Raw genomic sequence first — 25855 nt, 5'->3', positions numbered from 1 at the left:
GAGCTGGGGTGTATTACTGGAGCTGTAAAAGTAAATATGTATCTCATGGTATTTTTGATTTTGATGTTGTTGTTTTTTAAAATATCTATTATAGCTCTTGTAACCACATAAATATTTTTCAGATATAAACAATACAAATAAGCCAAATATTTGATTTGAACAAAGTCACACATTTATGTTCAATATTGGGGCAAATAAATAGAATCACTTTATTTATTTTTTATTTATTTATTTTATTTATTTATTTTTTATTGTTTATTTATTTCACCTAATACAATGCTCATTGGCTAATATGATATAACACACACGTGTTTCTTGGATTTTTTTGTATCTCATAAATTATAGCCCTTCACAAACACCTACTAACCAGTCAGAATGGTCATGGCGTTTTCCCACTTGTGCCTCCCATATTTTTGTACACAGTGCGGAGTTGTGTAACTAATGAAAACTGAATCACATGTCATACAGCGGGCCAAATTACAGTTAGTGAGCAACTCCAGCTTGTTTTCTATTTTGAAACGTTTGAGCCTAGTAAGTTGTGCAATACCACACCATAGCCAGCTAAAACACTCCCCGTTTACATCTGACTGTAGTGCAGATAACGCAGGTCAAGTCAAACCTGGGAGGTTCCTAAATGCACCAGCTGAACTCTGAGACACGACTGACAAAATGACAATATTATAGATATCGTTCTGAGTTTTAATTAATCTTACAGTCAATGGAGAAACCAGGTAAGATGTTTAACTGGGTCGAGGAGTGGAACATCTCTTTTGCAGGCTGTGGATTCAGGAGCATTTACTACGTGGGAGCTTTGAGCTGTATCCTGGAGCGGGCTCCACAGCTGGTTCATGGTGCTTCTAAAATTTGTGGATCTTCCTCTGGGTGTCTCGTGGCTGCAGCTCTCACTGTTGGCATTCCCATTGGTGAGTCACATTTAATGTACACTGCAGATTACAGTTTGTCCAGCTCTTCAACAGTTTGTTTCTTAAAGAGAAATTAAAGAGGAATTCATAAATAAAATGTAACTCTTGGTATCATTCTCATACACAAAATTGACCAATAAAAATATGCAAGTTTATTTTATTTCTACATGCCTTGTTGAATATATGAAAACATTTTGTGTGACATAATTCATGTTTATTGCAATGCGTTGTATTTTTGTATGAAATTTTTGTCTTTTTTTCATTTGCACTTGAAGTACCCGTCCATTCATGAAGTTCAGGCATATCTCAAAACAAATGGTGTTGTATCTGACACTAGGCAGTGTATTTCATAAGTTCCTGACACACAAACAGCTGATACAACAGTGAGAGCAAATTCCATAGGTCGCACAGAATTCAAGGTCAAGTGAGCGGACTGTAGAGGAAAACAACTGCTGTGCAATAAAAAACAGACATGTGGATAATGCAATGATACATCATAATGTCACTGGTTCTCTACATTAGCCTGAACATTTGGTTCTGCTCCATTTTCTCCCTCAGAACAGTTGTGTGCTGATATTTTAACCACAGCGAAGGAGGCAAGAAAACACACCTTTGGAGTTTTCCACCCGACCTTCAGCCTGCTCCGGACAGTCAGGGACTCCCTGCTGGAAAAGTTTCCAGAAGATGCCCACCTCCGGGCTTCTGGAAGGCTCTGCGTGTCTCTCACCCGAATAGCTGATGGGAAAAATGTTTTGGTGTCCGAGTTTGCCAGCAGAGAGGAGCTCATTCAGGTTGATCAGATTGGTGACTTTACAGAAAAATTGTTGGGATCTTTTAGGCTTCTCTGTTCTAGTGATCTAACCTCTTTACCTTTGCAGGTTCTCATGTGCAGCTGTTTTTTCCCTGTTTACTGTGGTTTCATTCCACCTTCATACCATGGCATGGTCAGTAGAGCTTAACTTTTTTTTGTATGCTTTCTTTGCTTTTACTGGTCTTATTATTGAAATAAATGAGTAGAGATTTCTGTGCCATAGACCATAGAGAATGGGAAAGAAAAACCGCTTCAAAGCTACAGGAGCATTTTATTGCCAGATTTCAGAGGCAGGTAAATTTGGGAATCATAGAAGTGGAACGGGATATCATTCATATATCATATCAAATCCTTTCTCATCACGCCCTGTTGCAGTTGAGCGAAGACAACCATCTCAGCAGTCTCAGCAAGTTTCATAACATAACCTTACTAATCGGTCGGTGATGTTATGGTGGGCATGGCCATCTAATACAGTCTATGGCTTTCTTGGCTAAAAGACGCAATATCTGGAGGCGTTGTTACAGCCAAAGCTTTTAATTTTTTTCTCTGCTCACACGTTAATTTTAAACTCATTCAAGGTTTACATAAGGTAAGTGGCATAGAGCACACAGGTAAAGAGGCAAGCACACTTTAAATTATGATTGAGCATACAAACAGAGCACACAGCATACGTATGATCTTTATTTGAGAGTAGTAATCCACCTTTACTTTATAAATGCTATGGCTGCTTGGTATATGAGGACAGTTCGTGACATGTTTTTGTCACACTAGATCTACTTCGTCATCTCAGCTTGCCATCAATTTTGATCATTTTTCTTTCTTCTAAGCGCTACGTGGATGGAGCACTGAGCAACATGATGCCGTTGTCCGAGCAGAGAAACACCATCACCATGGCGCCATTCTCAGGAGAGAGTGACATTTGCCCCAGAGAAGGGTCATACAATTTCTTTGAAGTCCACTACGGAAACGTCAGCATTCAGGCCAACACAGGGAATGTATATCGAGTCTGTACATCCTTCCTCCCCCCCAGACTTGAGGTGGGTTCATGTTCAGAGCTCACGACTTTAAAGCAGTAGAGTGTACAGTAATGTTTAACTGTTTGTTTGTTTTTTGTGAGGCAGAAGCTGGCTGAGATATGCCACAACGGCTACATGGATGCTCTTTGTTTCCTGAGAGAGAAAGGTGAGATTTTTCCACCTTCATTTTCTTTAGCATTTCTGGTTTACACCATAAAGTTATATTAAAACATGTTATCAACCAACTGTCTCAGATCTGCTTACAGCACAAAATATTCACAGCAGTGCAGTGGTAGGAGCCAAATCTCCTTGCTGTGAGCAGACGAAGGAAGTGGGTCGTGCAGAAGAGAGGATGATGAAGTGTCACAAGGAAAACCATCTGGACCACAGAGTCATTGAGAACCTCCCAGTGGCTATCAAGAAAGGTAAGGAGGTCAAATGAGACGAGCTGATCATCAGATATACAGAAGTTTTTGTAAGACTTTATTTTAATTGAAAAAAATGTCCTTGTAAGAGCGCTGGTTCAAATGGTAAAGAGGACACAGAAATGGAACAGGAAGAGTGTAATGATTTGGTATGAACATAAAACAATCATCTTTATGTTCGCCTTTCATGGCCATTGGTCCTGGATAAACCCCAGTGGAGGTGGTTGCATTGACTCACAAAACATCAGTTGTGGTGTACAAACCTAAACAAGGGGTCCTGAAAGCCTTTTCAAAGATTAACTTCTGACAGTTAATGACATTTAGTTAAATCGATTATATGTTAATGCTAACAAATTGAAAAAGTATTACATTAGGAGGGCATCACTTGCATCCACCATCTTGATACTGCTGTATTCTTCAAGGTAAGAAGATAGAGGAATCTAATGTAGCTCATATTTAAATAATCATAAAATATTTCTTTACAATATCCTCTCTGCTTTCAGTAAAATGGTAGGCTGTAACAGTCTTTCTGATCTATTCGGTGGATTTATATAGACTGCCAGGTCCACTGAGCAGCAGAATATGATGTAATCTTAAGATTTTAAACTAATGATTTAAATTTCCCATTTTATGTAAAATGTATTAAATTGAGGTTTAAATGAATGAACAGTGTCATTTATACCACACACTAGGTCTCTCACAGGTAGCATGACACATAATTTTATGTAATTTCCACCCTTTGTGTGTCTGTGTTAGTGCTATGTGAGGCATGCAGGGATAGTCATGACAGTAGCAGCTGGAGGCCGCATTACAGGGACTTCCTCACAATGAATTTGTTTACCCATCTACTTACCTTCCTCATCTTACCTGTTGAGCTGACCATCTTTTTTACCAAAAGGTAAAGTGTGAACTGTTTGATCTGAGAGTTCCCTAATATCCTATTCTCTACTGGGCTTTGGAATGAACTTGGGTTAACAACAGCAATTAGTACTTCAATTTCTTTCTTTTTTCTGTGTTTTACTGTGACAGCATGGTGTCATTCAGCTGTACAGCACTTTGCAGATTGTTACTGTGGTCTGCAGATTTCTACAAGCAGAAATGGAGTATTAGCAATGATAGCATCAACAGGTATGTGTACATAAAAATTCACAATTTTACCTCTTTAAAAAAAAAAACTGATTTAACCTTAGGATTATTAAATCTCATTTTTGGCTTTCTTTACATATGCCGTGTCTTTGTCACTCCAACAAACTGTATCTGTTGCTAATATTATAAGGAGGTAACATTAATGAAAAGCTCATCCTTTGTGTGATTTTCAGTTTTTTTCCTCTTCATATTCTTCAGCGCATCTCAAGAGAATAACTGCATCTGCAGGTCATCTGGTTCAGACAGCAGGAATCAGAGAGGACGAGACATAAATACACAAACTCTGAAATCAAAGATGACCTCAAATTCTAAAATGAATCTCTGCTGGGACACCAATGGCAACATGGACCTTATGCCCCCAGTCTCAACTAGAACTGCATCTGGCCAGGTGATGTTAAACACACCAGGGAAGGGACGTGTAATCAACCATAAAGAAAGTGGAAAAAAGATTGATTAAAGGAAACCAACAAAGGAAAACAAACAAACAAAAAAACTTCAGCATTTGCTGAACTTGTTGACATCTTATCAACACCATGAGTCTAATTGTAATGTACAACAGGAAAATAAAAGGAAGCCTTTTTCTTCGCAAAGATTGAACAATAGCTACCATGTGATATTGAAACAAAGGTAAAACAAAAGTATAGAAAAAGCATCATCAGTAAATTTTAATGGACAAATGAGTCATTCCGTGTGACCGATATAATCATAAACATAACATAATTCTACAATTCCTAAAGCAAAATAAAAATAAAATAAAACCCATTATATGTTTCGTAACACATTTAAAGGCTGGTGAGATGATGCCTCTGCAGGACCTCTGACATCGAGTCATCACTTTGCATCTCATCAGTTCATAGCACCATGAATGTAACATTTTAATGCTAACCAAGTCCTCCCTGCAAACAGAGGATCACACAAGCTCACACTGATCAGTCAAGTTTATAAAATAAAATTTCTGGAACTTATCTGCTGTTTAAACAGCAGATGTGAAAGTTCTCATTTACTGCATTGCAGTGCAGTGCAGTACAGTACAGTACAGTAAAAAGGCAAAACAAAGGTTTAAATGATGTGTGACTGTCTTTGAAAAGACAGTCACACATCATTAGCCACTTTCAGACAAGTATTAATTTGTATTCATCTTACAGCATCTTATCAATGGGCACCCCTGGTCACTCTGTTCTAAAAGTCAGAAGGGCAATCTTATTGGGCCAAACCTAGTAATATTTACGAATCACTTTAAGAAACAGACAGTATAAAAACTGGTGCTGAAGCACCTTAAACCAAAGGTCGGCATAATGATTCATGTGGTTGTCAAAAAAATTCTCTGGAATAATGGTATGTGTGAAAAAAGCTCTGAGGAACATTACCATCACTTATGTCAGGACAGAGCACCATCGATGTTGAACGCACTGTGTCTGAAAGAGGCTACTGTCAAGTCCCTGATTTCACATATTTAAAAAGACTGCAGTGAAGACGATCATGCTGTATATGTTTACAAGATCACAAAGAATTAAAAAGGTGCAGAAAATATATTCTGCAAATTTTCTAAAAAGTCCACTATATGTTTTTTTTTAATATTCCACTCAGACACTAATTAAAAAGGAATTTTAAAACCTGACAAAAAAAGAGGTAAGAGCTAAGTTTGCTCAAGTCTCTGTGTGTAGCACAGGCAAGCCCTTTTCCTCATATGCTACCATCTTTTGGTCCGCTGCCTATGTCTGGAATCTGATCTGCAAAGGACTGGGTCATCCACTGTCCGTCTGGGAGCTGGCCATCAGCTGTTTGTGATACAGTCACCTCCTGCGCTCCTTCTGGGGGTGGAGAACACAGAAACAGAAGCATTTTTCTATGCATGTAAGATGTGAACGAATGATGTCTGTAGCAAAGTTCATGCTCATGGTTACTCCAGCTCCTGGCCAGGATTGTGCCATCACTTTAAGACAAATTACATATGTCCGTGCAATTACATAACGCTACATTCACATCTGAGTAACAGACGGACTTATAAAAACTGAAATTTATACAAACTACACAGATTTATGCAAATCATACAAACTCAAGTGTCTCAACAGGTGGAGAATACAACTACCTGAAACTAGGAACCATAAGCGCCGAGGACTGTAGATGAATGTTGGGTGCATCCGAGCTCGCCCTCAGGCTCACCCTATCTGAATGACTTACCTGTATTTTCAGCAGATGAAAACGTGCAGTGACCGTTGCTCTGGCTTTCAGCTTGGCTTCCTTCAGGTCCTCTCTCGACATATGCTCCGCCATAGGCATCTTCATAACCAGGGTCGTATTGTTCTTCCTTTATTGCCAGCCTCTTGGCATCCTCTGTTGATATAAAAGGGGAAGAATTAACAAAATGCTTTAAAAAATTAATAAAATGGACAGGATATTAAATTAATGACTTCACTAATTTTAGTGGCTTTGAGGCATTTCTACAATATTAAAAGTAGGGAAAGTATCTATGGTAAATAACAGCGTAGTAGTTTTACTTTTTAAAAATTGAATTTTAATTAAAATTTCTAATTAAAGCCGCTGTAAAGGTACTTAGTGGTGAAATTCAGGTTAGACAGCCAAGTTACACATTTTTTTAAAAGAAAAAAACAAAACAAAACCCAAACACGCATACGCATACGCATGCACACACACACCCACCCAGCCCTGGTCATGCTTACCCTTGGCCAGCTGAAGGTCAAACATGTAGTTGACCTCTTGGATCTCTGTGCTTCTTTGGACACCCTTCAGTTGGTCTCTGAGTTCTCTCAGTTTGATGTAGAAGTGGACTTTGTCCTGAGCACGAGGGAATTGGGCGCAACGAGCACTGGATGAAGGCATCAGAAACAAAGCCTGCAAAGAAGAAATAAACTCTTAAGTAAAGTCTTCAGAATGAAGTATCAGTTACTTTTAAGTATCACACTTGCAGTTCTTAATTTTCTAGTTGTCTATATTGATTTCCTTTGATATCAATATGTTGATCATATCACTTCTAACACAAAATATAAAGGCTTGCACATTCAATTTCGGGTCAGTTCCTATAATTACAAATTTAAGCCTTTATGAACAACATACTAGAAAAATCCTACATTTTTGACATTTTATTCTTAATATTATTTTCACACTTTGAACATTGTCTATTAAATTTATTGAATACAAATAACAGATGAAAATATTTCTTAAATATTCTTGAAGAACAGCATGTATCTGTATCATTTCCACCAATATCTGAAGAAACTTTTAAAAACCTGACTGAAAACTGAGTTCTCACCACGTCACAGTCGGGGATCTTGTGTGGCTGCAAACCAAATTCGAGTTTTTGTGGTTTTTTACCAAACAGTTCTCTGCAGAACATTTCATAGATGCCTGTGGACAAAAGAAGATAACTATTAGCTTAACTGACTTAAGCAAACTGTTTTATGGCAACTATTGCTCTTTGTTAGTAGGTGGGCTTACATTTTCCATTGAACACAGCAATAAGTGGCTTGTATTTTTTCAGCTTCTCCACAAGAATTTTGCCTCCTTCACGCAACTCTTTACTGGTGAGATGAAATGAAAGAAAAAGGTTTATGAAACCTATAAAATATTTATTTTCTAATATGATGACTGAAATCTTTTACAGTCATATACCTTGTAAGATCTTTGCTCCCTGGTGTTGCCCTGGCCACCATGTTGGTGAAGCCCATTTTATACTTAACAGGTAGGACGGTGTCATGCATGTGGTTGAGCTGCTCATCAGTAAATCCAGACAGAAACAAACACTTCCCTGAAATCAAAAAGTGACCAGGTGATTCAGCACCAAAGGCTAATAAATACGGACATTTTATTGAACCTGTGTACCCAGAAGAATTCCATACAGGAAGAGAATTTACAAACTTCACAGAGAAAGGACCAGGACATGTTTTATTCTGTAAGGTAAAAATCTGCACCACTGTGTCAGCAAATCAATAACCTTTCTGAAGCCTAAGATCCATTTTTATGTTACCACAAGACAACTCAAAATAATTACAGTATCATAACTTACAGAAATGATTTCCAGGACCTGGAAACCATCTTCCAATGAAAGCTGCCATCAGACCTGGATTGATACCAATCTGAAAGCAAACCGGTGAGGTTAGCCACGCTTATGTTCACATTATGGTCTAGCAGTGAACTAGACATAATATATAATTATCCAACTAAAAAGTGAATCTTACAATGACATAGTCTAGGTTGTAGTCCAGCAGGTCTGGTAGAGTCTTTTTCATGACCTCCTCCTCTGACATGCCCTTGAAGCGGTCTACTTTCCTCTTTACCTTCTTGAAAGTTTCATCAATCTTCTCCTGTTTCCCATCAGCCTGAGCTGCCTTTTTGGGCTTTGGACCTGGTTTTGCTTTAGGTGCATTTGGGTCTTTTGGTGGCTTTCGTGCCTTTGGGACTTTTGGTGGTGTGGGTGCCCCTGGTTCCTTGGGTTGAGCTGGTCTGCCTCTCTTTTTAGCTGGAGCTACAAGAATTGAGAAAACAAAAATAAAAAAAGATAAGAGACCATGATGTAAGTACTGTTGGAAGTCATTTGCTCTTGTGTGGTGTTAAACTGCAGTTTTGGCAGACTATTTCTATATATCATCATGCCCTAATATACAGCAAATAAATTCTATTAAAAAAAACACCATATATAATGGTAAGACTGTCACACTAAACTAACATTAGATCCTAAACTGAGGATAAAGTGCAACAAGGGGAAAAAGTTTATAACCCGCAGTAGATTTTTCTTTGTGAACAGGCTGCGGTCAGCTGCCCTAGCAAAGCTTCCTCCTTCCTCCAACTTATCAATACATACTTTACACAACTGAGTTACTGACTACACAATATTCATGCTTTGGTTAATAAACTTACTTCCCTTGTCACTGTCTATGAGCAAAAGGAACTCTGAGCGACTGTAGGAAGGAGGAAGCCTTTAAAGCTGAGCACATCATGCTTAGGTGTAGCTCCAGCCAATTTACCTGCTCCTGCTGAACATCATGCAGCAGAAAACAAAACATAAAGGCCTAGTGCCCAGATAGGCAATTTAACTCATAATGTTTTGATGACCCCTATCAGACTAAATTACAGATTAACTGAAGGAATATCATTCCAGCCCATTTTAAACCCTGATCCTAACTTATAACTAGGTGTTAACACAATAAATATATCAAAGTACGTTTTGTCAAGTTGGTAGGTTCCAGCTGATCCATCACGGGTTCCGGATTAACCATGTTTGCCATAGCTGGCTCTCCAGCTTGATGCTCTGTATAGTGAAACTGATGTTCAGGAATGACGTCTGAATATTGAGCCTGGAGAGCTTGAAACTGCTGGGCAGACCGAACCCTGAGGTGGAGGAAATTTAGAAAAACAAAACAAAAGCACAAAATGGTTAAGTATTTTTACAACAATCAAGTTGGCTGTGTGAGATGCACTGTGGAGTTAAAACAGATGTTAGCTGGATTACATAAACTATGTGCTTTTTGTTTAGGTCTTTTTGTATTTAGCTGAGTGGTGATAAAAGAGCAAACACATTGATTTTAATCATCTAATTACTAGAGATGGCAAAATACCACTTTTTTATGTCCGATACCGATATCATAAATTTGGATATCTGCCGATACCGATATGAGTCCGATATAGTGTTTTTTAATCAATAAAACAGTTTTTTTAATATCTTGCTGCATTTTGTATAAGTTCATACTCAAGTTAAAATAAACAACAACACTAACGCTATTCTGTTATACCTGTATGTAAAAAATACACTGCCCACAAAATATTTCATAGTTCAGCAATACTGATCAATCAAATAAACTTAAACCTACTCCATCCTTCCTATTCTGGTATTTTAAAGAGTACTTAGCAGAAATATTAAGCAACCTAACTAATAGGGTTGCAAACTCCCAGCAAAAAAAAAAAAAAGGGAACCACCCCCCACCCTCCACCTCATGATGCTTAATCGACGTAATCAACTATAATTTGATGCAGTGTGAAAAAAAATGCACAGAAATAAATTATTTTTCAAGAATAATTAAATAGATTCAACACCTAGTGGGCCAAAAACAAACAAGAGAGACGGACTCGCGACAGAAAAGCCAATCAGCTGATCATTAATCAGTTTCACGATTGAAGTAGCATCAGGAGAGTGAGAGAGAAGAGGCAGTCGCTCCATATATCGGTTGTTAAGCTTAACGTGGGAATGCTTTACAAACATTCAGAGATGAACTTACACACTTGCTTTACTTCTCTCTGGGATAACTTCATCGGAGATGAAATGCCGGTTTGGTAGTGAGGCTACAAATACACACAGCCGCTCTATCACGTGAGCACACTGCTCCGACGTGCCTATGAGCCGAGTTACACCGTGTCGCAAGTTTTGTGAGGAGCTTTTTTTGATATTTAATGGATCGGATTACATTTTTTATTTCTCTCCGATCCAGTAATTTACGTCCGTATCTGACCGATACCAATACGTAATATCGGATTGGTTCACTTCTACTAATTACAAGATCCCACATGTTTAATTTCAAGCATTTCTGACAGTAGTGCAACTTCATAAACTATTTAGTATAGCACAAACAGATTAAATCTAATTAAAACTAAACAAAAACATCAACAGCCTTAGTGGTTCTGCTATAAAGCAGGTTTACTGTGAATTAAATCACTTCTAAATATAGTAGGTAGAGCAGAAAAACTGGCACCTGACTCTATACTCTTTTCAAAACATTTAATATATGTCCGATTCAACTGAACTTATGGTTTTTGCTTAAACTCCCCCCCCCCCCCCAAAAAAAAACCCCCCTCTTGATTCTTGTGCCTGAAGAAAAGCAACAGCTTGAATATTAAAAAATCCTGTAAATGAACTGAAATGATTTTGACATCTCTGTATTAGCAAATCAAACACAACCACATTTTTCCCCCAATTGTGTTCCACGTATCAGATCACATCATAAGAACACTGAGCTCTGATTAAAGAAAATATACACCTTTATAACAATTGTTCATGATCCCAAATGGCATATTATTAAAAATAATGATGTAAAAAACAATACAAAATGTCAAACGGGCAACTATGTGCACATGCTTTCATTTCATAGTATCACACTTTGCCAGTTAGAGGGCAGCTGACATAATCTGGGTCCAGTCTGGCCACACTGTGGTGAGGAGGAAGACTCACCACTGTTGAAGGTACTCCGGAGATACAACAGGCAGTGATCCATTCAGCTTTTCTTCCATCTTTTGGGTGGTTTGACTTTATTAAATAAATCAATACGGATGTTGAAGAAACACAGCTAGGTGATGTACATGTGGTTTAACATATAAGAGTTTGGCAGTACATGAAATTGAACGCATGTGACAGCATACTTTAGTCAGGCTGTGGAGTTGTACAAGACATAAACCAAAACACAAACACCAACAAAAGATAACTTAAATGGCCGTGATACATTAAAGTAAAGTCAAATTACTAATAGCCGAATAGATTTAGTATTTATAACAGTGGATATTTTAAATAGAGCATACAGTATACACCTGCTAAAATGTTTACCCTTTTCTTCCATGGCTATGCTAACTAACAAGCTAACATGAATTAAAACGGTTATACATTTCCTGTTTTAAAACAGGTTTAGAATACGGTGCAATGAGGTAAAAGTTCGCGTTTGTGGCTATCAATTCAGATAATGATGACTATTTGTGGTAATATAAATGCTAAGATTTAATGCTATTCAGTAGCCGTGCCACAAGTACAGCTAATGTTAGCCAACGGCTAGCCGGGCAGTTAACTTAGCATGGATGAATGGCTTCGCTTCCACTAAGACTTCTCCCCATGAAATTGTAAACAATTTCTTAATATTATTACACGTAAAACATACCTGTTGAGGGCACTGATGAAACACTTCTTTTAAGGTAAGATGGTTATTATTTTTCCATATATTCACACACTTCTATTCATAACATTTGAGGTGGAACAGATGCAACAAAGACATGACAATCCTGCTACTCAACTTTGACACCGGAACATCTTAAGGGTAAGATGTAGGGATGAATATGAAAACTGTTCGTTATTGTAATAGGGAAAAATAGCCCTATTGAATATTTTTGCATTATAAAATATTTTTTGATATGTTATTTTTATAAGCATATCGGAGAATAGTGTTTTTAATGCAAATTTGACGGTATAAATCGTTAGAAATGAAAACGACACGCCCCTATTTTCGGATTGGTATGAGCTGCTCGGTTTAAACTCCGTGAGGTTGCTGTCTATTGGTTGACATCAGTCCCTAATTTTGCAATTAGGTGCAGCATTTCTGTATTAAAATATTTTATTTACAACTAACAGTCCCACAGCTATGACAAAACAAGGAAAAATAAGAGGACAGTTTCATTGTTTTTACAGAATTAATTAGAAATGATAAGATGATTCATAACAATAAAGTAGTAACAGCTCAGCTACCACTATTGCAGCATCTTATTACATCTTACAGGTTTAAAGACTACATTGACATACATTTCTTGTTTATTATTAGTTATTAATTATCTCCATTATTAAATTCATGCTGGATGCAAGAGTTATGCAAAAATCAGTAAATTTAGCCTGCTAAGACCTTGTTTTTAGGAGACTTGTATGCAAATTAACAGCGACTATCCCGCTTTTCAAAATGAGATTCATTATTCCCTTTAGAAGCCTAAACATTTTCACACTCAAGTGTTTTTAAAGACCAGTGCAAAAATAAAAATGCAAAATTCTCACAAAATCATGAATCAGGTATTTTGATGCAAGTATTTCATTCAAGGCTTTCAAGAAGCATGAGAGAAACTCTAAATAATGAAATGCTCCTGTTCTCATCAAGCTTTGAAAATATGTTTTTTTAACTCAAAAATAAGCATTATTCAGTCTTTATGAATGCTTGACTGTGTTTCTTTTCCTATAGGTTATAACACATTTATAGCTTCTCATGATAACTCAAACAATCAGAGAATAGAAACACGCCAGCGTTAATTTACAGATTTAATAACTCTGCACTTACACATTAGAAATTCCAGAGTATACAGTCAATAAATCAAAAAAATACAAGTCTATGAAAATACAAAATAAGTCACTGGAAACATGTTTAATAAAAATTCAATAAATAGTATTTAAAAAACAATAACACCAAAAACATGCACATGTGTGAGTGCTGTGGGGGCTTTTCTGTTTTGTGCGTGACACTGTCTGGGGAACAGAGGTCTTCTTCTCTCACAGTGTTACTTCTCATCCTTGGTGAGGCTACAAGGTCAGCTGGTATTTGGTATCTGTTGAGCAAATGTCCCGAGGTGTTACACATCATTATAAGCTGATGAGCATATAATGTGGATGGGCCTTTATGTGTGGGGTTTACATGTTTTCGCCATGCTCGCATTGGGTTCTCTTATGGTACTCCAGCTTCCTTTCACAGTCCAAACACAGACAAGGGTTAGGTTGAAAGAAAACTCTTATTTGGCCCTAGGTGGGAATTTGAGCATGAAAGTTTGTCTGTCTCTAGACCTGTGATTTACTGGCGACCTGTCCGAGGTGTACCCCGCCTTTTTCGCTGTGACTGGGATAGACTCCAGCCCCCTTCCAACCCTAAATTGGATAAGCAGAAAAAAAAACAAAACAACAACCAATGGATGGATGGACACGTAAGCTACTTTTGATAGAATAAACACACAGATTAAACAATCTCAAGTTGTCAAGTTTCATGTGTTTTATGTCATTTGCTCCAAACTGTTTAATCCAGTGGTTCTCAAGCTGTGGGGCAGACCCCACTGATGGAGCACAGAGCTACTGCAGGTGGGATGTGGTTCCAGAGTAAAACCGTGAAGGGAAACTACACTGTATGAGTATTATTCTCTTTAGGTAAAAGAAACAAACAAAAGTTCACTAATGCTAATGTGCCAACCTTTATTTTACTAAAATTCACACTTGGATTTTTTTTTCTTTTTCTGAAAGGAAGTGCCAGAAGAAGTACATAAAAATCTCCTTAGATTTTTATATAAAAGTTGTTTAGTTGTCCCATTTCATCAACTTCCGACTACATGATAACTACACTACCTGAGTGCTCCAGTAGGCAGGCTTGTTTTTTCTCCTCCCCTGAATCTCTTTTATTTCGAGGAGTTGTTGCTGTGCCTGGTTTCTTCATGCAGTGCACTACAGCTTTCATACTCTGGATCTAGCTGCTCCTCTTTGATTGTAATCCTTTTAGCATCCTCTGCAGAACAAAAACATCAGCAGGGAGTCAATGATTTATTTAAGACAAATAAATCTGTGAAAATTGAAAAGACGCACATCTTTTTAAGCAGGTCCCTTTCTGAATTTAACTGAGATAAAGACGGAATAGCAATCGAATGCCTCATGTTTCAGCTGTACTGTGCAGCTGTGATATTTACCTTTAGCTAGCTGCAGGTCAAAAGAGTACTCTGTCTCTTCCACCTCACGGCTCGGTGCCAGGCCTTTCATCTGGTCTCTCAGTTCCTTCAGCTTGATGTAAAAATGCACCTTATCTTGTGCACGAGGAAACTGAGCACAGCGGGGGCTCGATGACGGCATCAAGTAGCACACCTGAAAAGAACATCAAATGCTATGAAGTCTGTTGTTTGTATAGCTGAGCAGATTTATGTTGAAATCATTTCCTGTTTCCACCTACCGTTTCAGTTTCGGGAATTTTGTACGGCTGTAGTCCAAACTCAAGGTTCTTGGCCTTCACACCAAAGGTTTCTTTGCAGAAGATTTCATAAATACCTGTGAAATTTACACAAAAATACCTTCAAAAAATAAAATCAATCAGCTAGTGCTAGTATCAAAACACTTCAACAAAAATGGAAAAAAGAAAATTGTTTGCATCATTTTACCTTTTCCATTAAACGCTGCTATTAATGGCTTGTATTTTTGTAGCTTCTCAAGTAACTGTCGGCCTCCTTCACGGATCTCCTTACTAGGACCAAAAAAAAAAAAAAAAAAAAAAGAGGACAAATTTTATTTTAAGTTACAAACTGTCTGTTTTGCATTTAGTTGTAGTCGCTTTAGTTAACTTTACCTGGAGAGATCCTTGCTGCCAGGTGTGGTCCTTTCTACCATATTGGTAAAGCCGATGCTGTATTTCTCTGGCAGGCTCTGGTCATGCATGTAGTTAAGTTGCTGGTCAGTTAGACCTGACAGAAACAGACATTTCCCTGGACAGAAAAGAGGAGCTGAGTATAAAAACAACCAAGTGGCTGTCTAGCACAACACTGGACTCAAACCAGCTTTTTTCCTCCTGATTAATCATGTTTTCCAGTTGTAGAAGCTCTAAATTTACAGAACTGTTATCAGCAGACATTGCTACTTTTTTTGTTTTTGTTTGTTTGTTTGTTTGTTTTTTATACCATATGATCATAGCTGATCAACACTACTTTGTAAGGCAATAAGCCTGCAGAACAAGCATGGAGCTACTTCAGGTGAGATATATAAATATATTTATTTTAAAGCAATGATCCATGTTGATATTTTACATCCTGAAGTTGAAATAAGCAACAGAAAATTTTATAGCTAATATTTCTAAGTAGCTACATCTAAAAATGTCTTGATGCATGCTCAATCATCCAGGTAAGTAAATCGACAAAAGCTGATTCTGTTCATCTGGACGTAGCGTTTTCAGTCGGAGAAAGTGCATCCCAGTCACGGAAGCGTTGGATGTAGTCTGTAAGAGATTACAGGATGCCCCCAACCTCAGCAACAAAACCACTCTCGGCATCGACCAAGTGTGTTTGCTTTTGGAACTTTGTCTTAATTCCACCTATTTTACATACAAGGGTCAGTTCTACTGGCAGAAACATGGGTGTGCCATGGGCTCCCCAGTTTCACCCATCGTGGCCAATTTGTACATGCTATCCTACCCTGGAACACCACCAAGTCATTGGTTCAGATATGTGGATGACACCTGGGTGAAAATCAAATCTCAGGATGTACCACAATTCATGGATCACATTAATTCAGTGGACCAACACATCAAATTCACCAGGGAGGATATGAAAAGTGGCAATTTTCTTCTTAGACTGTGAGACTGCATTTCGTTGCCTTGTACTTGTGACATGTGCAATGAGAATAAAGTTGAATTCTATTCTATTCTATTCTATTTCCATCAGTAATGGGGGACATCTAAAAGCTGATGTGTACTGTAAACCTACGCACATGGATCAGTATTTAAGGTTTGACTCTCATCATCCACTGGAGCATAAACTGGGTGTCATCAGGACACTGCAACACAGAGCAAACACCATCCCCACTGACACAGCGGCCAGGGAAGCAGAAGAACATCACATCAAGAAGGCCCTGAGTAAATGTGGTTATCCCAGCTGGACATTTGTCAAAGCTGAGAAGGCGCCTAAAAAAAAGCTCCAGCCGATCTAGGAGAGAAGGACAACTGCAGCCTAAGCAAAAACCTGTAGTGATCTCGTACGTGTCAGGAGTATCGGAACAACTGAGACGCATTTTTTCTAAACACCATGTCTCTGTGGCTTTTAACCCCAAAACATGCTGTGCCAAAAATTGGTCCCCCCCCAAGGATCGGGTCCCCCGACACAAACAGAGTAACATAGCGTATGCTGTTAAGTGGCAGGAGGATTGCCAGGATTTATACATCAGGGAAAACAAACAACCTCTGGCGAAGTGGATGGCACAACACAGAAGAGCTAACTCGTCAGGCCAGGACTCTGTAGTCTATTTACACCTACAGGCCAGTGGACACTCTTTCAATGATGAGGATGCACACATCCTGAACAGGGAGGAACGCTGGTTTGAGCACGGAGTCAAGGAGGCCATTTACGTGAAAAGGGAAAGACCATCTCTGAATCGAGGAGGGGGCCTAAGGGTACATCTTTCGCCAATTTACAATGCTGTGATTGCAGACATTCCCCAACTCTCTGTGAATGGTACTCATGACCATTGATCACTGGTCTTTGATCACTGAGCTTTGATCAATGGTTGTTGATCAGTGGTCATGAGAATTTGCATATTAATGATCAAGGAACCAACCTCCCAGCCCATTGTTCATTCAGTGGTGCTAGTTTCAGTCATTATACAAATGTACTTTTTATAAGATTGTTGAAACCTGCAGTCAGCTGAGACTGAAGAAGTCACCTAGATGAGTGGTAAAACATCTCTTTCACTGAAAACGCAACATCCAGATGAACGTCCAGAATCAACTTTTGGGGATACATCTAAAAACTTCAAGGACACTCCCTTATTCTGAAAAACCTACCTAGCAAATCCTAATACTCTATGGGGGATACATCAGAAATAGTGTTGCATAAATGTTTTGCTGACTCTTTAAACATCAATATTCACCTTTGAAAAGCTCTTTAAAATTTGATGTATTCTGTTGCCTGCATTCAAACCTGACAAGTTACAACATTCAGCTGCATTTCATCATCATATTGGCATCTTGGCCACCTTTAAGGTCTCTTAGAACAAGCCTTAGCTATAAAACAATAGTGACAATGCACCCAGAGTGGGTCAAACAGGGTAGAACTGAAAATGAACACTGGCTCATATTTATTATAGTCGGTAATGAAACTGAATTTAAACGTACAGAAATGGTTCCCTGGGTTTGGGTAATGATGTCCTTTGTAAGCTGACAATAGGCCTGGATTAATTCCAATCTGAGGAGAGACACAAAATAATTAAAGACCTAAAGACTGCAAGTTGGCCATGTCACAAACCTAAATCACAATTAGAACAAAAAACAAAAACACAGAACAAAACTGGAAATACAAAATAACTCACTATCAAAATGTCGAGATTGTAGGTAATCACATCTGGCAGTGTTTTAGCCATAACTTCAGCCACTGACATGCCGTTGAAGCGGTTGAGAGCTCTCTTGGCTTTTTTGGCAGCCTCAACCTCGTCGTCCTCCTCACGTGTCTCACCATCCTCCGCTTGCTGTTTCGGAGGTCGACCTCTCTTCTTCTTCACTGGTGTCACGTCTAAGAAAGAAGAGGAATTTATTGAGTACTGAATCAAAAACAAACAAATAAAAAAAAGACAATTAAAATACAGGCGACAGGATCTCAGAGAACGTATATTGAACAACCTATTGAGGAATTTTGATTTGTATTTTATGATGTCTTTTGTCTGGTTCATATGCAGCTCATTCCTTTAAACTGTAGTTAAATGTCTCCAAATTATTCTATGGGAAACAGAAGGCAAAAGTAGTTTTTTGTACAAATGGCAGCACACATATTTAAAATACATCAGATCTGAAACTTCTTGGGAAGAACTACTGTGATTGTAGCATCTTCCATTACCTTTAGGTGGACCTGAAGGCTGGTGCTGAATACTTGGCCCGTGCTGCTGTGTATGCTGTGTGTGTTGAGCATGCTGTATGTGTTGTGTATGTTGATGCCGTGGGTGGTGCAGGAGTGCAAGATCTGGGTGCTGCTGGTGCTCTCTGATGTTCTGCTGAGACACCTGCTCCGGGTAATGATTTGGGGCTGGAAGGTAGTTCGTGTAAAAAGGTTCCTGATAAAAATTTGGATCCCGGTGAACAGATAGCTCGGCCATGACAGGCTCATCCACGGGACCTTCAGTGTAATGGTCCATGCTGGGATAGGGTGCCACATGCTGTACCTCAGGGTACTGCTGGCTGGACTGGTACCTAGTAGAGATGAGGGCGTGAAGAAGTTAAGCAAAAAAAGAAAAGAAAAAAAAGGACATGAAACAGGATCCAGGTACATCAGGAAAATGTGGTGTGTGGAGAAGTGGGTGAATAAAACTTAAACACAGGACACAATACTTGCAAAAACACATGCGCTGACATCCACTAGTTCATATTTTCTGCATTTCATTTACTGTTTTTTATGTAAAACAGGCACCTCAATTATTGTTCATTGCTTTTATCTAGTTTACTGATCATTTCTGATGATGCAGCCTACAAAAACTAACCTTTTTGCACCTCTAATTGTGTATTTTTACAATAATCACAAGGTTGACTAGAATGGAATGAAGATACTTTTGCAGAATATGACGATACAAAGACAAACAGAGGCCAAATGTGTAAACTATTCATTTTAACCTTGCGTGAACTGACGTGACTCTCTACAGGTGACAAAGTTTACAAGTGCAGTTAAAAAAAGGCCTGTAGCAAACAAAGGTGTAATAAATGCTGGATAATGCGCTGGTATGTTAAAAATGTAAGAAAAAATATTTTAAATTAGTCAGACAAACATAACAGAATATATCAAGATATTCAGATTGTACAAGTATTGTTTTTCTTTTGCATGCCTAAATTTAAATCCAGAGTATTTCTGTTTCATATTATTCCTACATAATTACCCCTACTTCCCTTTAATCAGGAATCATGGATTACGGTAGTCAATTATCCTTCACAATTACACTTATCAGTTGCTACAATCCTAAATATAAAGTATACAAATGTGTAGGCTATGATGTCGAGTGTCAAATGACATTTATTTTCCTCCATCATGCATGAAAATGAAAACGAGTCGAGGAGATAACATGACAAGTTTCCCCAGACCTCCTGCCACCTCCAACACCAACTCACCACTGCTGAAAATAATCCGAGGGAACCGTCAGTGAAGTAAACTGGTTTTCTTCCATCTTAACTGTTGACTTATTTGAATACATTAACATTTATTCTGCTGCCAAACCCATGGATAAACATGAGAAATGTAAGCGGTAAAGCGCACACAGTAGCTTGTTGGCACAAAGGCAGATGCTACAGGAAGGTTTAGCTAACAGCAAACTGACGAGATTTCGAAGTTCTACAGTTGTTTTAAAAACGCAATTTAATATTAACAAACATAAATGTAAATGGGTAAAGTAACATACCTGTCATACATTTCTTTAGCTTTCAAATAAGGAAATAGGGACTGGGAGTCTTCCCAAAACAAAGACCATTTAAACGCTCAACATTTCGATTTGATCCGGTTGGCTGAAATGCTTACCGCCGCCTTGTGGTCACTGTGCGTACTGCAGGGATCGGATTTCGACGAGTATTTTAAATGCATCGGTGACGTCATATAATCGATAGAAAACTAAGAAGAACATTGCAGATCATTTAGAACTGTATTCGTGAAATCTGACACATAACACTTATTATAGAGCCTTGTACTAAAACTTTGCGAGATAACGCAAGCTACCGCTAAGCGGCGACAGACGGCACTTATCGCCGTGTATCAATACGAGTTTATGCTGTAGAAGAGTACTGCAACCGAAGATGGTTTATTTCCGGAAAGCTCATTACTTCTCCATAAAATCAGAGGCGGATTTATCGTACAATTGAGAGGAAATAAGAGTCCATGGAAAAAAAAGACAGAGTGAGGACTCTCTATCAAAGAATTGCCAGTAGTTAGATAAACGTCACGATCTGCTTCTGGTCCTCAATGACAGACACTTGACTTTAAGCTAGTAAGAATGAGCTTTAGACTGTGGACATTTACTTATTTGTGACGGGAACAATTAAGTTAAGGTTTTAAAGTGTAGTTCTGTGTTAACAGTCTCCGTGTTTGGATGTTTTTAAACAGCGTGTTTTATGGCTAATCAGTAGCATCATGTGAATGGATAGCGGCTGTGGATGTGTGAATTATTCATATACAGTACATCTGTACAATATGTGCAGTCTGCCATACATTTGTAATATGAAAAGGGATACTTTAGCTACATGGTAGTACTTTGACAGTGCTGCATGCACAGCGTCCCGGCGTTGTATTGAGTTTTTAAACATCTTCAACTAAATGGCAGTGGTGCTAATTTTAGTAGACAGCTATAGTTTTATTTAAGAAGAAAAGGGGATGCTTATATTTTTAGCACCAGATTGAAAAGGAGAGCTGAAAATGTATTGTTTATCTATACTAATTTCTATCTCTTCATATATTGTGTGCTGTTTTTGACCAGTGTTTTGAACCTGGTCACTTATCTTTTCCTCCAGGTTGAGTCAGATCAGTCTGTGAAGATGCCAGCTGGGGTGTCTTGGGCTCGGTACGTCCGGATGTTAGGAGCCAGTGTTTTGGCCATGTTTGCAGGAGCACAGGCTGTCCATCAATACTACCTGCCTGATCTGGTGAGGGACAAAATTAAGCCTTAGGTATCAACAGAAGTAAACAAAGGCCAAAACTGGAAGCTTCTATTTACCAAATCGACCCAGGATTGTACTATACTGTCTAGTATGGGAAAACATTGTCAAACATTGGCCTGGTCGAACAAACACTTCAGTCTATCCCATGCAGAGACCTTCATCAAGGATGCCAAGATTTAGGTTTTCTGGTCACCAGAAAAGTGAAGCCAAAATTCAGGGAGTTGTTTTCTTTGGTCCTGAAATCCCTGAACTGGTGCATGACGATGAGTTCAAAAAGAAAGTGAGTAAGCAGCATGGGAAGCATTTGTGCAGGCTAACAGAGTTTTTTACATTCTCATCTCTCCTTTTTATCTGGAAATCTTGATGATGTCAGCAATGAACACGGGAAATGATTTTGTAGAAATATCAAAGTAAAAGAAAACCAATAGCAGCGAAAATTTAATCTGAGCATAAACTGCTTGTTCTTGCAGAGAGAGACGGGTGTGCGGTCCAAGCGTATAAGCAAGTGCCTTAAACCTTTTTGGAGCACACCGACTTCTTTTTATTTGGAATTTAATTAAACAGAAATAATCTTTAAAACAATTTTGGTGGTACATTCTTTAAATTCCAGATGTTTTATTATTATATTACACTGATATTGAAAAGTTTCAGAATGTCAGTGACGTGTATCTCAGAAATCTGATCAGTAAGCTTATATCGGATCGATAAAGAGCTGACGTTGTGAAGTTATAAGTAGCAAACAAAAAATATTTTTTGTAGAGCAGTGTTATGACCAGTTTTACAGCCTCCTTACTGACAAAGACATTACCATTGGCCCACCATACTATATGAAAGTACATCTTTATTGTTTCCTTTGATTTCAAAGGAAGACTGCAGTCTTTCTTTGTATTGATGTTGCCTTAATGTGGGAAAAAAAGATAATGTTGAAATCACAACAACAGTCTTCTCAAGGCGCTTTATATTGTACAGTAGATCGTACAATAATAGATACAGAGAAAAACCCAACAATCATATGACCCCCTATGAGCAAGCACTCTGGCGACAGTGGGAAGGAAAAAATCCCTTTTAACAGGAAGAAACCTCCGGTTGAACCAGGCTCAGGGAGGGGCGGCCATCTGCTGTGACCGGTTGGGGTGAGAGAAGTTTGCGTTTACTACCTGTTGTGGTGGTCACTCAAAATCCATCAACTCAGCCATTCTGCTGAGCATCACATCAAAAATGGCATCACTGCCAACCCAGACACCTCAAGCTGCTGTCACTGTTTCTCAGCTGGAAGTATGTTGATGTCCGATTCTTTGGTTAGAGTTGACATATTATGCAGGGAAATTGTGGTTGGAATTTGTGAGCAGTTTGTATTCACAGATGCATCCAACCAATGAGCTTTCACCTGTCAGGCTGAGTTAAACGTGCTTGCTGTTCTCTTTCAGAGTATACCAGACGTCCCACCAAAGCCTGGTGAGCTTCGAACTGAGCTGCAGGGCTACAAAGTCAGAGAAGAAGCCTTAAAGAAGGTTAAATCTGAACAAGATGCCGGCTGATGTGGATCTACATCCTCTGTGTGACAGACACTGAAAGAAGCGGATAGCACTAGCCCCACTATGTCATGTGTGGGATGTCTGCACATAAATATCTTCTGTGGTTTCTTCTAATGGGACAAACAGGAGAAGAATAAAGTACCATACCATTGGCTATCAGGGATCTTAAGGATCTTATCCGGATTGTCTCTCTCCCCCCCCCCGCTGTTATTGCATTTCTTCTTCCTTCTTGAATGTGTTTGCATTGTTGAAGTGCAAAATACTCTGAGGTTTTAATCATGAAAACATATAGCGGGAGTTGGAGTCATGAAAGAGTTTATGGCCTCCACCATGGAGATAAAAATGTTTTCAATTAAAAAAAGACATCAAACAAGAATTTTGGCAGCACTTTGTGGTACATGAGAGTGATTTAAACTGAAATGCATACAATTTCCTTTTTTGGAACAAAAAAATTTAATAGATATTTTTTTGGGCGGGGGAGTTGTTCCACTCATTGGATGACAGCATGAGACATGATTTTTAATGTTGACTGTAATTGGTTAGGGAGGGGGATATGAAGTGTTCTTAGTATAGTGTGGCATGCAATGCATTCATTTGATCACATTTTTTGTTGTATTCAAGCTTGAAGTGCTTTTCATCAAAATAGCTTTTGACAGTCCTTTTTTTTTTAAGATCACAAGTCTAAACTCCTACATGTTGGCAGGCGTAAAGTTTAAGTTAAGGTTAAATAACAATGGAAATAATGCCTTTCAATTGATAAGTGCTACAGAGAAGTAGAGTGTCAAAATATTTTTTACGAAGGAGTACATAAGTAAAGTAATAAGACCCCAACACTGATTGTTTGAGGGAGCTCCTATCTATCAATACAAACTGACATTATAACTGAGAGGGTTACACATAAGCCAAGATGGTGTTATAATTTCCAGAGGAGAAAGGTTTTTTTAAAAACTTTAATTTGGGCCTAGCTTTTACACATTTATTAATCGTGTTCAGTTGATAGTTATATAAATGCTGTTTAAATGGCTTTACCATGCAAGTATTGTAGATAATGCTTCAGGCAGCATATTTGATGGGAAGACTGGCTTCCGATCAAATATTATTGCCCTGCTTCTCTTCTGACCAGTTCATAAGCAAGTAAGGTTTATTTATGTAGCACTTTCCAAGAACAAACTTCACAATAAAGTACTTTACAAAGTGGTAAAAACCTGGTGGTCACAACAAAAGCACAGTCACCAGTACTTGTATTGCTCAGCACTGTTGGATAAGAATATGGCTAAGACAGAAGGAATGTAACTTAGTACGTTTACTCAAGTACTTTACTGAAAAACAGTACTTCATACTTTATTTACGTATTTCTGTGTTGTGCTACTTTCTGCTTCTGCTCCGCTATATGGATGCAGATGTCGTGCTTTGTACTCCATGCCGTACATTTTTAAATTGTAGGTTCGAGAGTTTATAGACAGATCTTTTCTTCCCTGTTCATGGTTTCGGTGTGCCAACCCAGTGAAAACATCCTGGACACAGGCTGACCCCGACCTGCGTATCATAGCAACAGGTTCAAACAAAAGGGGAAAAGATGGCGGCGCGGAGGGAGGAAGACGCAGCTGTTTATCTGGAGAAACACAAACTCATCGAGCTTATGGACAACCTGACTAGCATGCTCTTCTTTTACAGACCCGGTTAGAGCTTATTTGGTCTTTTCTTATACAGACACTGCATCCGGTTGTGCTAAAAACAAAAAGCTACTGCAAAAGCTGGAAAGTTAGCTCATATGTACTTACTGGGAAACTAAAGGACTAAAACACCTGTTTGTTTACCCAGAACAGTTTTTGAGCAGGGGATTATAATGAACTGAAATCCAGCTGTAAAATATTGCAGACATAGCCTTTGTTGCTCTACATACTTATTTTGTGCTAGATAAATTCATTGGTTAACTGCTCTTTCTCTTGAGAGAAATGTCTGTTTTGTGTTACTCTAACATGGTACTAACATTTTGCTTTTAATTTTCATCACCATATGTCCACCATGATTGTTTTGTTTTACATTGTTTCTTGTGTATTTTTTCAGAGAAACCCAAGGAGTTTCTTATTGAAAAACTGGAGCAGCTAAAGCTGTCTCAACAGAGTGGTGTGATTGGGCCAAATCTGTTCGATGACTCTAACCTGGATGTAGTCTTTAGGATTATGGACCCTGATAATAAACAATACATCTCTTTTGTCCAGTACAAACAAGGTGAGTGCTGAACTACAGGGACAGGAAGCGACACCTTAAATACTTGGGATGGAGCTGAATGAGACGTAAAATGAAGGAATCAACAATGAAGCACTGTTGCTTTACAACCCAAAGATACTGGGTTCAAATCTAGTCTGGGGCCTTTCTGTGACGAGTTTGAACGTCCTCCCCTTATTGTTTCTCTTCACAGACCTCAAAATTATGTAGCAAATGTATTCATTCTTTATATAGCAAAATGTTATTGTAATAATAATAACCATTCATCCCCACAGCTTTGACAATGATGGGCATAAAAGACATCAATGAATGTCCCGATGGTGTAAATGAAGATCGGATATCCCATGAGACGTTCAAAACAGAAGCGTAAGTAGAGCTTAGCAGTGGTACAAACACAGTGTTTACCAGAATTGTAATACTCGGCGTTTTGCGAGGGCGATTGTTAACTTATTTTTCTGTTACAGGACACAAGGTCTGGAGAGGTGCTCAGCAACTTATGTACAGCTGTGAAGTGTTGAGGCTACTGCCCAGCCCAGCTTTGAACTGTTTAGTTTGAAATGTTAAAATGTGTATCTTTATCTACCAATAAATTCAAACCAAAAAAGGCACAGCATTAATGGTTTGTTTTTGCCTTTGTTTGTAGTCAATACAGCCTGTTGAAATGACCTCTGTCTGTCATT

General features: G+C 38.5%; 5 protein-coding genes across 14 annotated transcripts; 3 read left to right on the top strand and 2 right to left on the bottom strand.

Moving 5' to 3' along the window:
- The first annotated feature begins 608 nt into the window (after nucleotides 1-608).
- LOC146705019 (patatin-like phospholipase domain-containing protein 2) lies at nucleotides 609-5626 on the top strand. Its single transcript, XM_085462538.1, has 9 exons — nucleotides 609-923; nucleotides 1482-1714; nucleotides 1802-1867; nucleotides 2562-2771; nucleotides 2856-2916; nucleotides 3005-3175; nucleotides 3932-4073; nucleotides 4205-4303; nucleotides 4520-5626. The coding sequence occupies exons 1-9, from the start codon at nucleotides 719-721 to the stop codon at nucleotides 4776-4778; spliced, it is 1446 nt and encodes a 481-aa protein (XP_085318664.1). The 5' UTR covers nucleotides 609-718; the 3' UTR covers nucleotides 4779-5626.
- LOC146705018 (G/T mismatch-specific thymine DNA glycosylase-like) lies at nucleotides 4961-12355 on the bottom strand. Of its 2 annotated transcripts, XM_085462539.1 has the most exons (11): nucleotides 12193-12355; nucleotides 11499-11573; nucleotides 9501-9667; nucleotides 8518-8804; nucleotides 8346-8415; nucleotides 7952-8087; nucleotides 7778-7860; nucleotides 7593-7687; nucleotides 7003-7174; nucleotides 6503-6655; nucleotides 4961-6132 (listed from the first exon to the last, which is right to left on the bottom strand). In XM_085462539.1, the coding sequence occupies exons 2-11, from the start codon at nucleotides 11555-11557 to the stop codon at nucleotides 6005-6007; spliced, it is 1350 nt and encodes a 449-aa protein (XP_085318665.1). In that variant the 5' UTR covers nucleotides 11558-11573; nucleotides 12193-12355; the 3' UTR covers nucleotides 4961-6004. The 2 variants fall into 2 exon arrangements, with proteins under 2 accessions (XP_085318665.1, XP_085318666.1); XM_085462540.1 differs by lacking the exon at nucleotides 11499-11573 and having other exon boundaries at nucleotides 12193-12354.
- A 959-nt stretch (nucleotides 12356-13314) lies between these two features.
- Nucleotides 13315-20345, bottom strand: tdg.2 (thymine DNA glycosylase, tandem duplicate 2). 6 transcript variants are annotated; one of them, XM_085462529.1, is made up of 12 exons: nucleotides 19879-20153; nucleotides 18623-18972; nucleotides 18102-18301; nucleotides 17908-17977; nucleotides 15376-15511; nucleotides 15191-15273; nucleotides 14986-15080; nucleotides 14729-14900; nucleotides 14394-14550; nucleotides 13845-13925; nucleotides 13699-13746; nucleotides 13315-13612 (listed from the first exon to the last, which is right to left on the bottom strand). In XM_085462529.1, the coding sequence occupies exons 1-9, from the start codon at nucleotides 19965-19967 to the stop codon at nucleotides 14444-14446; spliced, it is 1302 nt and encodes a 433-aa protein (XP_085318655.1). In that variant the 5' UTR covers nucleotides 19968-20153; the 3' UTR covers nucleotides 13315-13612; nucleotides 13699-13746; nucleotides 13845-13925; nucleotides 14394-14443. The 6 variants fall into 6 exon arrangements, with proteins under 6 accessions (XP_085318655.1, XP_085318653.1, XP_085318654.1 ...); XM_085462527.1 differs by having other exon boundaries at nucleotides 13699-13925; XM_085462528.1 differs by having other exon boundaries at nucleotides 13315-13746.
- uqcc6 (ubiquinol-cytochrome c reductase complex assembly factor 6) lies at nucleotides 19809-23098 on the top strand. Of its 4 annotated transcripts, none has more exons than XM_085462536.1 (3): nucleotides 19809-19914; nucleotides 21265-21396; nucleotides 22839-23098. In XM_085462536.1, the coding sequence occupies exons 2-3, from the start codon at nucleotides 21289-21291 to the stop codon at nucleotides 22947-22949; spliced, it is 219 nt and encodes a 72-aa protein (XP_085318662.1). In that variant the 5' UTR covers nucleotides 19809-19914; nucleotides 21265-21288; the 3' UTR covers nucleotides 22950-23098. The 4 variants fall into 4 exon arrangements, with proteins under 4 accessions (XP_085318662.1, XP_085318661.1, XP_085318659.1 ...); XM_085462535.1 differs by lacking the exon at nucleotides 19809-19914 and adding an exon at nucleotides 20585-20744 and having other exon boundaries at nucleotides 21231-21396; XM_085462533.1 differs by lacking the exon at nucleotides 19809-19914 and adding an exon at nucleotides 20664-20744.
- A 76-nt stretch (nucleotides 23099-23174) lies between these two features.
- Nucleotides 23175-25781, top strand: efcab10 (EF-hand calcium binding domain 10). Its single transcript, XM_085462532.1, has 4 exons — nucleotides 23175-24625; nucleotides 25014-25178; nucleotides 25451-25541; nucleotides 25640-25781. Exons 1-4 carry the CDS (start codon nucleotides 24523-24525, stop codon nucleotides 25683-25685), a joined length of 405 nt encoding a protein of 134 aa, XP_085318658.1. The 5' UTR covers nucleotides 23175-24522; the 3' UTR covers nucleotides 25686-25781.
- The last annotated feature ends 74 nt before the right edge of the window (nucleotides 25782-25855 follow it).

Source organism: Copadichromis virginalis, linkage group LG7 (assembly GCF_057382275.1).
Source record: "Copadichromis virginalis isolate Kocher_CV1m ecotype Utaka linkage group LG7, C_Virginalis_male_GT1.1, whole genome shotgun sequence".
In the NCBI taxonomy this organism is placed as follows: Eukaryota; Metazoa; Chordata; class Actinopteri; order Cichliformes; family Cichlidae; genus Copadichromis; species Copadichromis virginalis.
This window is presented reverse-complemented; position numbering and strand designations above follow the sequence as displayed.

Coding starts and splice junctions, on each gene's coding strand:
- LOC146705019 (XM_085462538.1), top strand. CDS start 719: ATGGAGAAACCAGGTAAGATGTTTAACTGGGTCGAGGAGTGGAACATC. Junction 2,772..2,855: donor TCCTCCCCCCCAGACTTGAG/GTGGGTTCATGT, acceptor TTTGTGAGGCAG/AAGCTGGCTGAGATATGCCA. Junction 4,074..4,204: donor ACCATCTTTTTTACCAAAAG/GTAAAGTGTGAA, acceptor TTACTGTGACAG/CATGGTGTCATTCAGCTGTA.
- LOC146705018 (XM_085462539.1), bottom strand. CDS start 11,557: ATGGAAGAAAAGCTGAATGGATCACTGCCTGTTGTATCTCCGGAGTAC. Junction 9,668..11,498: donor CCGGAGTACCTTCAACAGTG/GTGAGTCTTCCT, acceptor CCTCCACCTCAG/GGTTCGGTCTGCCCAGCAGT. Junction 7,175..7,592: donor AGATCCCCGACTGTGACGTG/GTGAGAACTCAG, acceptor TCTTCTTTGCAG/GCTTTGTTTCTGATGCCTTC.
- tdg.2 (XM_085462526.1), bottom strand. CDS start 19,967: ATGTTAATGTATTCAAATAAGTCAACAGTTAAGATGGAAGAAAACCAG. Junction 18,302..18,622: donor GCCTTCAGGTCCACCTAAAG/GTAATGGAAGAT, acceptor CTTCTTTCTTAG/ACGTGACACCAGTGAAGAAG. Junction 14,901..14,985: donor AAATTCCCGAAACTGAAACG/GTAGGTGGAAAC, acceptor TGTTCTTTTCAG/GTGTGCTACTTGATGCCGTC.
- uqcc6 (XM_085462536.1), top strand. CDS start 21,289: ATGCCAGCTGGGGTGTCTTGGGCTCGGTACGTCCGGATGTTAGGAGCC. Junction 21,397..22,838: donor AATACTACCTGCCTGATCTG/GTGAGGGACAAA, acceptor GTTCTCTTTCAG/AGTATACCAGACGTCCCACC.
- efcab10 (XM_085462532.1), top strand. CDS start 24,523: ATGGCGGCGCGGAGGGAGGAAGACGCAGCTGTTTATCTGGAGAAACAC. Junction 24,626..25,013: donor GCTCTTCTTTTACAGACCCG/GTTAGAGCTTAT, acceptor GTATTTTTTCAG/AGAAACCCAAGGAGTTTCTT. Junction 25,179..25,450: donor TTTTGTCCAGTACAAACAAG/GTGAGTGCTGAA, acceptor TCATCCCCACAG/CTTTGACAATGATGGGCATA.